Here is a 17,370-nt window from a genome sequence, read left to right on the forward strand (position 1 = left end):
CCATTGAACTAATGTTCTTTTAAACATTCAAACCTAGTTTTAGTAATATATAACATGATTGGTAGGATTAATATTAATAATATGCAGAAAAGAGGAATTGAACATGGGTTGCTTACGCTAAAATAAACATTGATTTGCCACCAAGCTACATGTTATATTATGCAATGTAATCGAAACTAATAAATATAACTAATCATGTTACGTCAAAAATAATTGTGCGTTTTAAAATCTGAGTATATGACATGAAACTAGAGACTAACACAAGCATATTCATATATTCAAATCACAAAAACAACTCTTAATCGACCATGAAATCACAGTTTAAAGTATGAAATCTTTAAAATAAAATAAACAAAAATTCGATTGACGAAACTACACGGACCGGGCCGCTTTAGCGACCCGGCCACGCCATTCCCCTCACAAAACTAAAGAGATGAAAAAAAAATTCGTCCAAAACGGAGTACCGTAGCAAAAGTTATCGTGTTTTAAAGTTTTACAAATCCCATTTTGGATTCAGTTTGAGGATGTAGGCTAAGAGAAGCAAGGAAGGGATTAGAACACTGGTTTTTTTTATTCGCTAATTACCCTTCTATTTTTAATTCATTACAAATTATGCCACTCCTTAAGAACATAACCTATAGAATTAGGAGAAAGCAAACACGCTTTATTTCAATATTTTTTCTTCGTTTAAGTGCAAATCTGCTCTATAATGTGTAGAAGACATGAATCTATGCCGTCCTGATTCTCTCTATCTCGGAATTATTTATGAGATTTTTCTATTAATTGGTTTTACCCTACTGGTGTATCTCTCCCTGGGCATCGATATTACCCAGCTTTGTTATACAATTTTCAGAGCCTGCAAATTTTGGTAACGGGAATCAATGGGGCAAGGATGCTCTCTGCCTCTGAATTATGCTACTGTAAGTCTTCTCCTTCGTTATCTTTTTATGTAGCTTCAATGGAAACGATATGTCCCATTAGGGTTTTTCTAAATATTAGGGAACAACTTGGCTGATTTTATGTTCTCGTTGTTGTAGTTCACGGTGAGCGTGTCTTCTCTACAACTAATAATGGGATTTGCATTACAAACAGCTCTACATGTTTTTGTATTGTTGATTGTCTCTACTTAATTTGTTCCTTCTTCTCATTTAAAGTACGTGCTTGCAAAAAAAAAATGATGAAGCAGCCATTTAAAACAATAATTCCATGGTTTAAGAAGACGCCATACTTAACTCTTGTTTCAGGCTTCTCTCTATTTTAATTCGTTTCTTCTTCTACGTGGCAGAGTGCAAAGATGCTCTCTTATGTGTAGAAGACATGAATCTATGGCGCAATGATGCTCTCTGCCTCGGAATTATGCTACTGTAAGTCTTCTCCTTTGCTATGTTTATCTGTAGCTTCAATGGAATAGGGCGATATGCTTCTCTGCTTTTCCTCCTTTACCTGTCGCTTATTTCTGAGATTTTTCGATTAACTGCTTTTACCCTACTGATGCATCTCTCTTTGGGCATCGGTTACACACCTTGTTATACAATTTTCAGAGCCTGCAAATTTTGGCGACTAGCGGAGCTTTGGCTATGGGATTCCAGCTCGATTTTGAAGCCTCTGGTTGCTCTCTAAAGACCGGTACGTGAATCTATGGTGTAAGTCGTTCAAAGGTTAGTATTATAACGATTGCATGATCCGATCAAACCGTGCTGCAAAGTATGCATATCATAATTGAGGCTGCACTAGATCAGATTACAAATTAAGTAAGTGGCGGATTTTTCTTTGAAGATAGTTTTACTAACTCCATCCATGCCTTAGTATTCACACTTGTGTCTTCTCTGTTTGTTTTTTTCCAGAAACTGTGGAGGTAGGATTAGAACGCTGTCTTTTTTCTTTTTTTTGGCTAATTAAATTTGCAGGTTGATGCAAGTAAACGCATTCTTCCTCTATACAAGCTCTTCTTTGGTCTCAGTTTGCTATGGCGGAACAAAAAAATCAGAGAACGAGATTACTAAGTCTTCTCCTTTGTTACGTTTTGGTGTACCTCCTATGGATTAGGGTTTTCAGATTTCTAGGAACATTTCCGCGGTGTAACACTTGCAGACCTCCGCTTTTCAACTGGGAACGGGGGACTATTTCCGGGCTACAAGCGAACTCTTAAACGATTACTTCTTTGTTTACGTTGCTACTAACTGTTCCAGAACCTGCAGTCGTAGGCAATTCTTCGACATTTTCGTGGGCTAATGATTTCTATAAGCTACAGTAAGGCGGTAAGCTAACTTCGAAGCTTACATGTCTTGACGCATATAATTCCACTAAAGCATGTAATTTCACTACGTATTATACAAGTCTTCTCCCTGATCATGACCATTCATATGTTCTTGTGGGCATAGGTGAAATTATTAAGATGGAAAAGAGAAAGACCAATGTGAACAAGGGCATGAAACAGAGAGCATCGGTTTGTTTCTTTGTTTCTTACAAAGCTTACATGTTTTCCTGTCTTTGTAAAAGAATATGACGTCGCTTTTAGTTATTTTATTGAACATCTTGGCATGTCATTATTTGTGTTTGCGCAAAATAAAAAGGAGAAATTTGATGGTGCTGCGAGGGTTCGTCGCAAAGGTAACGTATACATATACACATCCTATGTCACTTCTATTATGTGACGCAAAGTGAATAGGGAACTTAAAGAAACTATACTTGAAGTTCCTCCGTTCCTCGTTTATGCGGTTTGTCCCGTGCACATCTTTTATCCCAATTTTTTTTTACTACTGTTTCAGAACCTGCAAATTCTAGACAATGATGAAGCAGCCATTTAAAGCAATAATTCGATCCACTAAGGTACTCAGCTCTGTCTCACGTTCTATAGTATATAACATCCACATACTCAAACAGCATCTATATATCTAAAATTGTTTTTGATATATAAGTTTTGGCTTACAGTATATGTTTTTGATCGCCACAAGCGCCTTCCACTGCTAACATTAATAAATAGTTAAATACACTCACCTATTATTTTAAATACTCTCACCTATTATTAACAAATAGTTAAATACTCTCACCTATTTTTTTACATAGATTCCCACTCGTTAGGTAAATGCTTCATGCTTCTTCACTTCTATTATTTTACATGTCACTTCTATTATTTCACTTCTATTTAGTTCTAATTCCAAATTCTATGTGTATTTAATTGCGGGAACAATATGACATGTCTCTGCAATTCAACTAGAGAAGCGATTACAAATTATAATCCAACATGTTGTGTGTCGAAATTTGAATAAAAATTAAATCATAGTGTCGCTGCTCTCCCCTAAGCTTACTCTGAATTTTTTTTTAACAAATAAAATGAGTGACAAATAGAAAACCTGATAACTTAGACTACAACATTTTCATTTGCAGGTTATTATTTATAGTTTGATTGAAGTCATATCGTATGCAATAGAGATATAAAATCCAGACGAGATAGTAGCTACCACATGCTATCGTCCAAGCTTAAACAATTACATTTTCTACTACGAAAATTTCTTTAAACTGTTTCAGAGCTTACAAAATTTGCATCGCTATTTCTCTTATTTTTCAAATTAGGTAAATCGCTATGTCAATTATTCCTGGACAACAAATAATGGCTCTCTCGTACGTAGCCTTGCTTCATAAGATCGACGACTTGACGCTCGAGCTCCTTAGCCTCTTCGGAGTTCATGCGGTACGCGGGTCGGTTAGGTAGTTGTGCGCCGGGTAAGAGGTCGATCTGGTACTCAATGCCTCGCAATGGTGGTAGGCCGTGCGGTAGCTCATCCAGAAAGACGTCCTGATATTGCCGTAGAAGTGACTTGATCACGGCCGAAACGGCATCCTGTTCATGTTCTGCACTCACAACATCTTTAAACACCATCAATAAATAGAGGGAGTGAGACTAAGTGAGGAAGACACATGTCGATTTGCACTAAAGGAAGCAAGAGAGAATCCGAACTTATAAATAGAGGGAGTGAGACTCATTATCCAAGTTTCTCATTTCTCTCATTTCTCTAAACACTCAAACACTTAAGCCTTGCTTTCTCTCAAAGACAAGAGAGGAACAAGAGAGATCATCGAGAGAGAGAGATCATCGAGTAAAAGAAGGAGTGCCGTCGAAGTAATCATAGACGAAGGAGCGGAGTTGTTATCGAGTGATCATCAAGAAAACCCGGAGTTGGTGTCGAAATTAAGCTGTCGAAGAAAAAAAAGAGTTTCTATCGAAGAGACCTTCGGGAGAGAGATGCGGTTGGGTCGAGTAAGCCGAGAACAAGAACGGTCGAAGGAGCGGAGGACTGTTGACGTGAAGACCGTCTGATCGTGTGGTGCAGTGAGTCTGTGTAATCATCATCGATACGCGACAGGTGAGTCTGTGGTAATGCATGTAGGATAGGTACATGTAGTTTTGGTTTAAATCGATTGCATGCCTAGTATGGTAGGATTCATCTTAGTGAAATGTTTAAATGCACATCTAACTTGAATCACCATGCATGTTGAATTTGGTTGCATTTTAAGTAAATTGGGACTTAAAAATTTGGTTAGAATTGCATGCTAAAATGAACCTAGTTTTACTTGAATATTTTCTTGTGAAAATCCGGTTGCAAGCATGTTAGATGATTAATTAATTTGCATTGTTTTGCATAATTTTAATCGAGGGTAGAACATGCTTAAATTAACCTTAAGGATTTAAATGATTTAAATCGGTTAGGTTGCATGTTAATTTGGACTAGGGATTTAAATGGGTAAATCTTATTTTGGTTGCATGCATATTAGGACTTGTTGCATAATCTTTGCTTAAGTTGCTTATAGGGTTGCATGCATGTAGAATAATCTTAAGTTGCTTGATTTATATTCTTGCTCCTTGTTGATTATTGCATGATATATTCTTCCTTGATTTCATGCTAACGTGCTTGATTTATCATTGCTTGAATTTGTGGTTATGTGTTTTATTTTAGCTTAGTCTCTGGAATTCGTTTCTCGAGTCTTGGCTACTGTAGTGTCGATTTTTCTGTTCCAAAAGCGGTTGTCACGCGTGAGTTCCCGACGACCACTCACGCGGGGACACTGTCATGGCTAGCTAGCTACTAGCGTGACCGCAACATGACGATGTAGCTAAAGGTGGGATCATGCCGGAGAACTTTGTGGTCTCGGCATGGGGAAGGATTGGAACGGAACAGATTATCGATGGGCCCTAGATGTAAAGAGTCTAGAGTATTCAAGCGTCACTTGTTTATGTCTAGTCGTCTTAGCATGTTGCGTGTTGTCTAAGAGTCTAAGGTATTTCAAGTATTTTTGTCATATTCTAGACGTCTTAGTGAGTCGGGTAGGAGTTAAGAGTCTAAGGTGTCCAAGTAGTTCCTTGTTCCCTTAGGTCGCTTCTCTCTTATAATAGCAATTATTTTTAGATCGTTCGAAGTAAGTCGTACTGATCTAGTCTTTCTTGCGTGGTTGTTGTTTGATTGCTTCCGCTATAGCTTTTGTTGCGTTACTTTGATAACTTGCTAGTTTGTTTAACTTGCTTGTTTTCTTTCTTTGCTGGGGTAGTCGGGTTGGGAAATAGAATCCTGTTTAGGATAACGTTGTTTTGAGGTGCGTTGATTACCGTAGATGGTTGCGATCCCGCCCCGAGATGGGAACTTAACGCATTGATGGTACATTACGGGACCGCCTTCATCCCGTACAACCAAGGTCTACCGAGAATGGCGTTGAAGGGCGCGGGACGGTCGACGACCACGAAGTCGACTAGGCGTCGTACCCCCTGGGCTTCTACTATGAGTGAAATGGTGCCCTTGGCTAAGGTTGTATCGCCGGCAAACCCGGTGAGTGGGGTTTTGGCCCCTTTCAGCTCGGAGTCGGGGTAGCCCATCCGTTTAAAGGCGTCGTAAAATAAGAGATCGACTGAGCTCCCAGTATCAATCATTATTCGGGAGAGCTCGCATCCTCCAACATCTAATCTCACTATTAGAGCGTTGTCGTACGGTTTATCCAGGTCAGCGGTCTCGCTTTCCCAGAAGGTGATCTCATAGTCCGGGTCTGAGCGGGGTTTCCGCTCCCGGTGGTAACTTTCGACCCTACGCTGGTATGCTTTGATCGAATTAACTGAGTTACAACATAAGGAAGATCATCCCGGGATAAAGTCGACCCTATGGATTGGGTCGGAGTCTCTGAAACATCGGGAGATGATCAGGCGGAGATTCACGAGCTTCCGGGGAGCCGGAGGTGGGGTAAAGACAGATCCGAGGGAGGTGCAACAAAGGGCAAGCCCTTTGAAAACTAGGTCCATACGTTTCTTTGGGGCTGAGGGAGGGGGGAAGACCCCTCGGCCTCATCGGTTCTTTCACGTTTCGTGGCGGCTTCCTTGGTGTTCGCATTGGCTTCTCTCACTTTTTCTCCCTCTTTTTCGAGGTCGATTTCGCCGAGCTCTCCTGCTTCATGCTTTCGTGCGAGGAGGAGTCCCACAGTTCTGCACTCTTCAGTTGAGTGACCTCGTATTTTGTGGTACTTACAGAACTTCTTGGGGACAAAGTTCGGGTTCTTGGTCCTCGGCGCAGAATCAACCGCGAAAGCATGTAGACTAGACTCGAATGGTTCCTTTCGGAAAGTCTTTTTGGAAGGATTGAACGGTGCCTTTGCCGACTTATGGATCTCGGCCATAGCGGCTCGCTCTTCTTCGGCTCGGGCAAAATTAATTGACTTGTGGAGCGCGTCATCGAGCGACGGTGGTTGACGGACGGTGAGCTCTTCCCGAAATTTCAAAGTATACCATAGGCCATGCCGAAGGGCCGCTAGGGACCTCGTCATTCAAGTTGGCTATCCTGGCCTTGGTTGACTTGAAGCAAGTGATGTACTCGCGGAGCGAGTCATCCTTTCCTTGGACTAGAAGCCAAAGTTCTGATTCGGTCACCTTAGCTTGGAAGAAGACCGAATATTGTTTCGAGAATGCTGATGCGAGCTGGTCGAAGCTGTCAATGGAATTAGATTCCAAAGAAGCAAACCACTCTAATGCCGGTCCTACTAGATTCTCGGCGAAATAGCGGCAGTAACCGGCCTCACACTCATCATCGGTGAGGTAAGCTTTGGTTATTGCAAGTCTGAAAGCTCGGAGGTGTGCTCCGGGATCCGACGCACCTGCGTATTCGGGCAGACGAAGCTTACCCATGTCACGAAGGCGAACTTTCGCTATTCGGTCAATGAATGGGGTGCGCCTTGTTTCGGCGATGACACGATCGATGTCCATGGCTGCGCTTGTGGCTAAATGCACTTTGGAGCGCATTTGAGCCATCTTGGCGCTTGCTTTATTTATGTATTCGGTGAGGAACTGAGCGCTGATTGCGTCGCTCCTTGGAGGTCCGGGGAGACCAAGACCGCCGATCGACGTCACCCGTGGTGCCCTGCCCCCGAATTCTTTGGTCAAAGCCGGATTCAATCTTGTTGAGGAGTTCTCAGGAGCACCTGGGGTGCCGATGACGTGTTCGGCTGATCCGACATATCCGGTTGAGGGATGCTCATCAGGTCGTGAGCTCGCGTTACCGTTTAGGGCTGACGAGCTCGGAGCTCCGCTATTCTCCTAGGGCGCGAACACGGGCAACTTTCTGATCCCGGGTGGGGTGACGTGGACCGCCTCAAAATCGAGATGTGTCCGAGGAAGCGCTCTTTCCGTGGGATCGGTTAAAACTATCCCCGAAGGGTAAGCGGTGCCCCGACTGAGGTCGAGATTTGCACGAGACGCGAGTTCTTGCTCGTGTTGTTCAATCCTAATCATGAGGGCCCGATTTGTCGCATCTTGGCTTTGAGTCTTGTCACTCAAGACGGCGAGCATTCCTTGAATCTCGGAAAGATCGTTCCCGCGGGGAATCTCAGAGGAGGATAACGGCGCTTGGCGCTGTCCGGACTGGTTCATTCCGTTATTCTCTGAACGAGTCCACACCCAGGACTGATTTATGTTTCCCGTTGGGATCGCGGGGATCGTGGGACTTATCCCGACGGAGACCCCTGGGTTCGTGCTACCGAGATCCTGAGCCAAAACGGATCCGTGATGTGTGAGATCTGAGCCGCATGAGATGTTCTCGTTCGGTGTGTGATCGTCATTGAGTGAAGAGCCTGTCCTGGGTCTGACTGGATTTGAGACCCCGTGGTCGGACAGGGCTGGAACATGCGCACCCTGAGAAGGAGCACAGTTGGGGATTGACCCGTGGTTTGCCGCTGGTGAAGCGATTTCTGGCATGATCGTACTAGCTGTGGATGGATCCATTTCGCCTTGATTTCTTCAAAGTAGTCGATTTTTGAGGATAGAAAGACCTAAGTCCCTACAGGCGGCGCCAAATTGTTGATATCAGAAACAACAACTAGAAGTTTGATTTAAAGAAATAAGATCTGGCAGACTTTCCGTACAAATCAACAAGAACTAAGAAGAACTAGCGAACTCGATTTTATCTATTGATTTTCTGTGTTTAATCGTGAATAATTGCATATCTCGAACACTTCACAAAAGCTAAATATTTAAACTGAAATCCTTAACGAGACTCAGTGGCGTACCCAGAAATTTTTTTTACCCAGGTCAAAACATAGTAAAAAAAATTCTTTCATATTAAAAAAATAAAACATCCAACAAAAACATCCTACAAAAGCATTCTACGATCTTTCATGTCATGAAATCTTTTTATCACAGTCTCGTTTGTAATAGTATTGAATACATCTTTCTCAATAAAACAAACTAAGCAATCATTCAAAAATTGATCCCCAATCCGATTACGTCGATGCGTCTTTATTATTTTCATGGCTGAAAAACATCTCTCAACAGTTGCAGTAGCAACCGGCAAAATCAAAACCAACTTCAAAAGCCTGTAAACCAAAGGATATGACATATGTTTTTGTGTTTCCACCAACAATCGAGCAAGGTCCCCTAGATTCTTCAAATTAGAAAATCTGTCATCATTTCGTACATTATCAATGTAGATAGATAATTCTTGCTCAAGAGATATGAACTCCCCTGAACTAAAGTCATCTGGATAGAACTTAGATAACCTCAATAACTTTGAGTGATCAAACTCAGAAAATGCATCAATGGGAGATAGAGAAGCAACACAAATAAGCAATTCAGTGTTCACCTCATTAAAGCGGTCGTTAAATTCTTGAAGCTGTATATCCAAGACAGCATATAAGCAGTTGACCTTGTAATGATGCATATTGGATACTCCTGTTTTTTTTCTTCGTCTCTTTGAGTCAACAAAATCTGCCTCCATCTCAACCGTTTCGAGCTCATGTTTCTCACAAAATGCAGAAACTTTCATCATGAGAGAATTCCACCCATCATCCCTAAACAATTGAAGTTGCCTCTTAGTTGATCCTACCAATGACATAGAATTTAAAATATCTTGATCTTGTCTTTCTAGCGCCATCGATAAGTTCTCTGTCAGTCCTAATAGGTGTATCATCATTTGCAAATAAAACACAAAATCAAAGCTATGTAAATAGTTAAGGAGACCATGTGCTTGACGTCTTTTCAAGTCATCTACACCTTCATCCTCAATGTACTCAAGCACCTCGATGATAGAAGAAAATAACTCAATCAATCGCACTAGAGTTCTGTAGTGAGAACTCCAACGGGTATTTCCTGGTCTTTGAAGAGAGATCTCTTGATTCAACCCCGTTCCAATACTTCTTTCACCTTTATCAATTTCTTCTTGAATCTTTTTTCTATGACTCTCTCGGATCAGATCTTTTCTTTTGCATGAAGCTCCCACCACATTCAACAACAGAGAAATCATATCAAAAAATTCTCCAACATTAAAATGTTTTTTTGCAACTGCTATAACAACTAATTGAAGTTGATGAGCAAAACAGTGGACATAATATGCTGACGTGCTTTCCCTCATAATTAATGTTCTTAATCCATTGAATTCGCCTTTCATATTGCTAGCTCCATCATATCCTTGCCCTCTCACTTTTTTAATACTCAATCCATATTTAGCAAACAAATCATCAATAGCAGATTTCAAAGATGTTGCAGATGTCTCACTCACATGTGTAATACTCAAGAATCTCTCTTTGACTATCCCACTTTTATCAACAAATCTAAACACTACTGCCATTTGTTCTTTATCAGAAACATCAGCAGATTCATCCACCAACAAAGCAAAAACATCATGATCAATCTCCTCAATAATAGATTTGACTACTTCCTCTGCAAAACAATGAGCAATATCTTTCTGAATTTTAGGACACTTCATTCGATTATTCCCAGGAGCATTACTTAAAATAACCTTACTCACAACTTCATTCTGATCAGCAGTGTACTTTAAAAGTTCCACAAAATTTCCTCTGTTAGCAGATTTTTCAGACTCATCATGACCACAGAAATGTAATCCTTGTCGCAATAAGTATCTGGAAGCATCAACCGAAGCATTCAATCGAATACGATACTCATTTCTTGTAATATCATCTTGTTTATGCAAAGCATGTTTAATAGACTGATCTTGTTTCATCAAATTTTCACACTTCATAACTGCATTGTTGTGAAACTATCAACACCTCCCACATGCTCTGAAAAACTCTTAAAATTATTCCACCTACAGAATCCATCTGTGATAAATGCATCACTACTCACAGATTTACCAGCACTATCTGTGAACAAGTAACAATACAGGCAAAAAGCTTTTTCTTCTTTCACACTATACTCTAACCAGTTTTTGTACCGATCAAACCAAGCTGGGTTAAAACGCCTCGGTGTCTTTCCTACCAGAATTTGTTTAAAAGTATGTCCACGAGGTTGACAAGGTCCTCTAATCAAATATTTTCGAATTACCTCATCTCTTTGATTCGGATGATAATCAGCTATTCTTTTTCGATCTGCTGGATTCCAAGGTAAGTCAATATCATCTGATTCACTTCGAGGTGGAGATGGTTCTTTTCTTTCATAATATTTTTTCAAAGTGTTCATTGCTCTGAGCCTTTGACTGAAACCAAATTACGAATTAAAAATTGTCAACATTAAATAAATAAATATGTATATGCCCAATGAATTATGATAGACACAACTTTTTTTTTCTCTACACAATTGATTAACACCAATTTAACCAAAGTCTACACATGATCAAACAACAAATTGGTGTACGTTATCATTATGAAATTGACAACTATTAATATTGAACAGCATATACGAGTTAAATAAAAGAAAAACTTAATTCATTAACTATGATCACAAAAAGTTGGATTATAAATTTATAAGTACAAATCGTTTACCTTTTATACAATCACAAATTTTATTGCAATTCTAAGACCTAACTTCTATATATTAATATATATTGAAATTTCAATACAATTTAATTAAATCATTGAAAAAACAGAATTTAGTTTTTATAAACTTACTTGATTAATCGATTGAAGAGGTGGACAACTGGACCTGCGGCTGCTCTGTTCTGTTCGTGAGTTGGGAAGAAGAGAATTACAAAACTGAAACACGAATGAGACAAGTTTCTTTTTGTTCTTTTTTTTTAAAATTCACTTTGGTTTGACAAATATTAATGATTAGGTTAAAATATTGAACTAATTTATTTCTAACTTAAAATAAAAAACTGTGTTTCATCGTGGGCTGGGCCTTCGATGTCATCATAAAAATTAGGGAGGTCAGATTGCTGAAATATTTTATATTACACTAGATTTAAATACACAAAATCTATGCTATTAAAGAAAATTTCAAAATTTGACAAGGTCAGCTGACCTCTCTTAGCACTACATAGGTTCGCCACAGACGAGACTCCTCCTGAATCTCCTCCTGCAATCTCGCCCGCGATCCTAACGGCGAAATCCCAACCGCATCTCTGGTTGACTCCGTCCTCCAGCTCGAGCTCTCTTCCTGGGCCTTCGTCGGGCCCACTTACCGGATTAAGGTTTGCTTCTTAGCGGGCTTGCCGATTGGGCCTCTAACTCGTGAAACCCAACACCAACAACTATGAACAACCAAGCAGCATAAAGGCTATACCAACTGATGTGAGCACGGGACCGGAACCTGACCGAGACGCACCGGACGCGACCGAGATGCTTGCACCGCGCACAGGACAACGGCCGGCCAACGTACCAAAAATCTCTCCGGGAGCCACGACAAGGTCTAAGAGCTCTTCTAAGTCCACCAGGCAGAGAATCAACCTATTTGTCCAAGCATTTGTCCAAAACCGCGATCCTACCAAAGAAGTTCGAGAAGAGACCATTCGCTCGGCCTTCATCCTTACCTAAGGATGAAGGAAACCAAGTCGTTAGAGCAAGGAATCATACTCTTTTTCCTCACTCCGGGTTTGTCCCACAAGGTTTACCGTAGGAGGTTTTCACGAGGCGAGGAGCTTTAGCGCAAACGTTTGAAGCCAAAGACGTTTCCCACGCCAAGGCCGAAGACGTGTCTTTTACTTTTACTTATGCTTTGCATTTTGAACAAACTCTAGAACTATCTCTTTTGTAACGTTAAGTAGAGTGACGTGTGTGGTTGTGTTTGAATCACTTAGGAGAGCGACTTGTTCTATTTCAAAGATAATACGTCAAGGGCAACGTGTGCGGACCTTTGCGAGTCCGCGTGTCCCTAGTCTCTTCTAAACCTAGCTCTATTTAAACCCTCTCTTATTTTCTTGTAGCCTCAGACTTGAATGAAATGAAAACATTTCCAAAGAGAGATTCTTTGACTCTTGTCTCACTCCTATCCTTGGAATCAATCCGGGATTGATCTACCGAGAGAACCCTAGCCGACCTCGAACCAGGTTTGCCGTTGCTAGTCTGACCGTATCATGGGTGATGAGATCATGGACGGCTCAACCGAACCACACGGACCTGAGGAGCAGCTTGAACCAGAGGAAGCACCGAAGGAGCAGCTTGAACCAGCGGAAGCAGCGGAGGAAGCATTAACCGTTCCAGCGGGTCCTATAACACGGTCACGGTCGAAGAGGTTCAACCAAGCCATCACTGGACTACTCAAGGAGCTGGACAAGAACCAAGAAGACATGGGTCAAACCACTATGACTTTGCTCACAGCTCAAGGTGCTCGGTAAAGGGTAAAGTGTTACTTTGGTGCTCTTTTTCCCTTGGTCAAGTTTTGTCCCATTGGGTTTTCTTGACAAGGTTTTTAATGAGGCCTAAGTAACATTTTCAAGCCCCTTTGCCAGCCCAATTCGTGGTCCAAGGTTCCCCACAAAAGGCCTTGGCCCATTTTCTTTCTATCTCTTTGCATTTATTGCTTTGTAATTTCCAAGACTTTGTGCATGAGCTTGCATGAGTGTGGACTCTTGCATGAGCTCCACCTCTTCTCCTTCGTCCCCCTTCTCCTATTTAAAGACCTTGTAGCTCTCATTTGTTTCTCATCAAACATTTTAATCAAAAACCTTTCTTTTACTTGTTTGATCTGAGAAGTGTGTAATATCTTCTCAACTTGTTTTCTTCTTAGTGTGTAATATCTAAGTTGAACTCGAGCCTGAAGTCTAAGAGATTTTCATCTCTCTTGGAAGTTCACTTCAATCCCCCTTTCTATCCGCTGCATCATTTCATCATTCCATCTCTTTCAATCCGCTGCATAATCAACCCCCTTCACCTTCCATTTGTCCGATCTATTGCATCTTCGGTCTCTTGATCTTCATCAGTCTGATCCATCTCCTTCAAAGCCTTGCGAGTGTGTTCTTGGGAAGCAGATTCCTCTCCAGGAGTCTATCATGTGGTATCAGAGCAACCACTCTGCAATCAGGTACCATGGTGACATCAGAAGAGGAAGAGTCATCTACATCTAGTCTTGAAAGGAAGATCCTTAAGTCAGTCACCGCAGCTATGACAACCATGCTTGATGCTAGACTTGGCACTCTACACTTGAATCAACCAAACCCGGAAGCAAATCAGCATCAAAGGCAGAACTAGGAGGAACCAAGGCAAGACGACGAAACCAGGCGGTATTATAGCCACGGTTCTTCACACAGCAGTCAGCGGAGGCGTCGACGTGAACGTCCAGTACCAAGAGATCCGTTGGGAGGTCTTAAGTGCAAGATCCCAGCCTTTCACGGAACCAGCAACCCGGATACCTACTTGGAGTGGGAACAGAAAATCGAGTTAGTGTTTGTTTGTCAAGAGGTCACCGAGGTCAACAAAGTTAAACTTGCCGTAATCGAGTTCTACGACTATGCTCTAAGTTGGTGGGATCAGCTTGTTACCAGCCGCAGACGTACCGGAGACATGCCGATCGATACATGGAACCAGCTGAAAACCGTCATGCGAAGGAGATTTGTGCCGAGTTATTATCACCGCGATCTTCATCAACGTTTGAGGAACTTAGATCAAGGAAGCAAGACTGTCGAAGAGTACTTCAAGGAAATGGAACCCTATTGCTAAGAGCTGATGTTCATGAAGATGGAGAAACTATGATGTCGCGATTCATGGGAGGTCTCAACCGCGAAATCCAAGACCGTCTAGAAACCCAGCACTATGTGGAAATTGAGGAGATGCTTCACAAAGCAGTCATGTTCGAACAGCAAATCAAGAGGAAGAACTCTCGATCCAGCTACAGCACCGCTAAGACCAGCTACAGCTCAGGAAAGTCAAGTTATCAAAAGGAGGACAAGCCCGGCTACCGGAAGGACTACAAGCCATTCGTCAAGCCAAAGCCATTTGAGTCAGACCCGAAAGGTAAGGGTAAGGAAGTGATCACGAGGACAAGGGATATTCGTTGCTTTAAGTGTCAAGGACTTGGACATTACGCAAGCGAATGTGTCAACAAAAGGATCATGGTTCTTAAGGATAATGGCGAGGTGGAGTCTGAAGAAGAGCGTTCGGAAAACGACTATGTGGAAGAGGGTTTGGAAGCCCCAGCTAAAGGAGAGCTGCTTGTCGCTAGGAGATCGTTGAGTGTTCTAACCAAATCAGAGGAGCAAGCACAAAGGGAAAACTTGTTCCACACGCGATGTATTGTCAAAGACAAGGTATGTAGCTTGATTATTGATGGTGGAAGTTGTACTAACGTTGCAAGCAGGACTATGGTGGAAAAGCTTGGCCTAGAAGTTCTCAAACATCCAAAACCATATGCACTTCAATGGCTCAACGAAAAAGGTGAGATGTCCGTCAAGGAGCAAGTCAAGGTGCCGCTTTCAATTGGTAAGTATCAGGACGAAATCATGTGTGACATACTTCCGATGGACGCTAGCCACATTCTTCTTGGACGTCCATGGCAGTCAGACCGACAAGTTCACCATGATGGCTTCACCAACCGACACACCTTTGAACACAATGGCCGCAAGACGACTCTCATTCCCATGACGCCGCATGAGATCTATCTAGATCAGCTTAGCATGAAACAACGAACCGCCAAACAAACTGAACCAACCGATAACAAGGGTAAGAGCAAGGTAAGTCATAATAGTTTGCTATTTGTTTATAAAGAAACTCTTGCTTGTTCTACTAACCCCGAACCGGTGCCACCGAGTAAAGTTGAGTTGGTTTTGCAAGAATATAATGATGTGTTTCCGGAGGATAATCCCATTGGTCTGCCACCAATCCGAGGGATCGAGCATCAAATCGACTTTGTGCCGGAAGCCGCTTTACCAAACCGACCAGCTTACCGCACCAACCCAACCGAAACCAAGGAGCTTGAAAGACAAGTGAACGAGCTGATGGACAAAGGACATATTCGAGAAAGCATGAGTCCATGTGCCGTTCCAGTGTTGCTAGTACCTAAGAAAGATGGGAGTTGGCGAATGTGCGTGGACTGCCGAGCCATCAACAACATAACGGTTAAGTATCGCCATCCTATCCCTAGATTAGATGATATGCTTGATGAATTGCATGGTTCTAGCATCTTTTCTAAGATTGATCTTAAAAGTGGATATCATCAAATCCGTATGAAAGAAGGTGATGAGTGGAAAACAACTTTTAAGACAAAACAAGGGTTATATGAATGGTTAGTCATGCCGTTTGGTTTAACTAATGTGCCTAGCACTTTCATGAGATTGATGAATCATGTCCTTAGGAAGCATATTGGTGTATTTGTTGTGGTCTATTTTGATGACATTTTGGTTTATAGCAAGAACTTAGAAGATCATGTCATGCATCTTAGACTTGTTTTGGATTTGCTTCGCAAGGAAAAACTTTATGCGAACTATAAGAAGTGCACCTTTTGCACAGATAATCTTGTTTTCCTAGGCTTTGTTGTGAGTGCAGATGGAATCAAGGTTGATGAGGAGAAAGTCAAGGCAATCAGAGATTGGCCGAGTCCTACCAATGTGAGCGAGGTGAGGAGTTTTCATGGCCTAGCAGGGTTCTACCGACGGTTTGTCAAGGACTTCAGCACTATTGCCGCACCGCTTACGGAAGTCATCAAAAAGGACGTTGCTTTCAAATGGGAAGCTGCACAGGAAAATGCCTTCCAGGCCTTGAAAGAGAAGCTTACTAATTCCCCTGTTTTAATTCTTCCAAATTTTATGAAAACTTTTGAGATTGAGTGTGATGCCTCAGGGATAGGCATTGGAGCTGTTTTGATGCAGGATCATAAGCCCATAGCGTTCTTCAGTGAGAAGCTAGGAGGAGCGACACTCAATTATCCGACCTACGACAAAGAGCTTTACGCTTTGGTCCGAGCCCTACAAACGTGGCAACACTATCTCTGGCCGAAGGAGTTTGTCATTCATACTGACCACGAGTCTCTTAAGCACCTCAAGGGTCAACAAAAGCTCAACAAACGTCATGCGCGATGGGTCGAATTCATTGAAACATTTCCGTATGTTATCAAGTACAAAAAAGGTAAGGATAATGTCGTTGCCGACGCATTATCTCGCAGGTATGTTTTGCTTACTTCTTTGGATGCAAGATTGCTTGGTTTTGAGCAAATAAAGGACTTGTATGCTGATGATTCTGATTTTAGCAAAATATTTCAATCTTGTGAGAAGTTTGCTTTTGGGAAATATTATCGCCATGAGGGTTACTTGTTCTTTGAAAATAAACTTTGTGTGCCTCACTCTTCTTTGAGAGAATTATTTTTAAGGGAAGCACATGGAGGTGGTCTAATGGGTCACTTTGGAGTTGCTAAGACTTATAAGGTGATGCAAGAACATTTCCACTGGCCGCACATGAAACGAGATGTTGAACGACTTTGCGAACGGTGTGCGACTTGTAAGCAAGCTAAGGCTAAGGTTCAATCCCACGGTTTGTATACCCCTTTACCTATTCCTTTGCATCCTTGGACTGATATATCTATGGATTTTGTGGTTGGATTGCCTAGGACTAGGGCTGGTAAGGATTCTATTTTTGTGGTGGTTGATCGCTTTTCTAAAATGGCGCATTTTATTCCTTGTCATAAAACTGATGATGCATCTCATGTTGCTAGCTTGTTCTTTAAGGAAGTTGTTCGATTGCATGGCA

General features: G+C 41.7%; 2 protein-coding genes across 2 annotated transcripts; both read right to left on the reverse strand.

Moving 5' to 3' along the window:
• Window positions 1–5,656: 5,656 nt before the first annotated feature.
• LOC147948033 (uncharacterized) lies at window positions 5,657–6,654 on the reverse strand. Its single transcript, XM_087488135.1, has 2 exons — window positions 6,342–6,654; window positions 5,657–6,099 (listed from the first exon to the last, which is right to left on the reverse strand). Exons 1-2 carry the CDS (start codon window positions 6,652–6,654, stop codon window positions 5,657–5,659), a joined length of 756 nt encoding a protein of 251 aa, XP_087344261.1.
• Window positions 6,655–8,618: 1,964 nt separating this feature from the next.
• LOC147948034 (uncharacterized) lies at window positions 8,619–10,244 on the reverse strand. The gene has a single exon (XM_087476645.1). The coding sequence runs from the start codon at window positions 10,227–10,229 to the stop codon at window positions 8,619–8,621; it is 1,611 nt and encodes a 536-aa protein (XP_087332771.1). The 5' UTR covers window positions 10,230–10,244.
• Between the last annotated feature and the right edge of the window lie 7,126 nt (window positions 10,245–17,370).

The sequence above is a fragment of the Camelina sativa genome, chromosome 2 (assembly GCF_030686135.1).
Source record: "Camelina sativa cultivar CO46 ecotype springtype chromosome 2, ASM3068613v1".
In the NCBI taxonomy this organism is placed as follows: domain Eukaryota; kingdom Viridiplantae; phylum Streptophyta; class Magnoliopsida; order Brassicales; family Brassicaceae; genus Camelina; species Camelina sativa.

What these genes read in the sequence shown, in the direction of transcription:
- LOC147948033 (XM_087488135.1), bottom strand. Translation starts at nt 6,654, where the DNA reads ATGGCCGAGATCCATAAGTCGGCAAAGGCACCGTTCAATCCTTCCAAA. An exon ending in CAAGGAAGCCGCCACGAAAC is followed by an intron (nt 6,100 to 6,341) that starts GTGAAAGAACCG and finishes GTTGTAACTCAG; the next exon opens with TTAATTCGATCAAAGCATAC.
- LOC147948034 (XM_087476645.1), bottom strand. Translation starts at nt 10,229, where the DNA reads ATGAAGTGTCCTAAAATTCAGAAAGATATTGCTCATTGTTTTGCAGAG.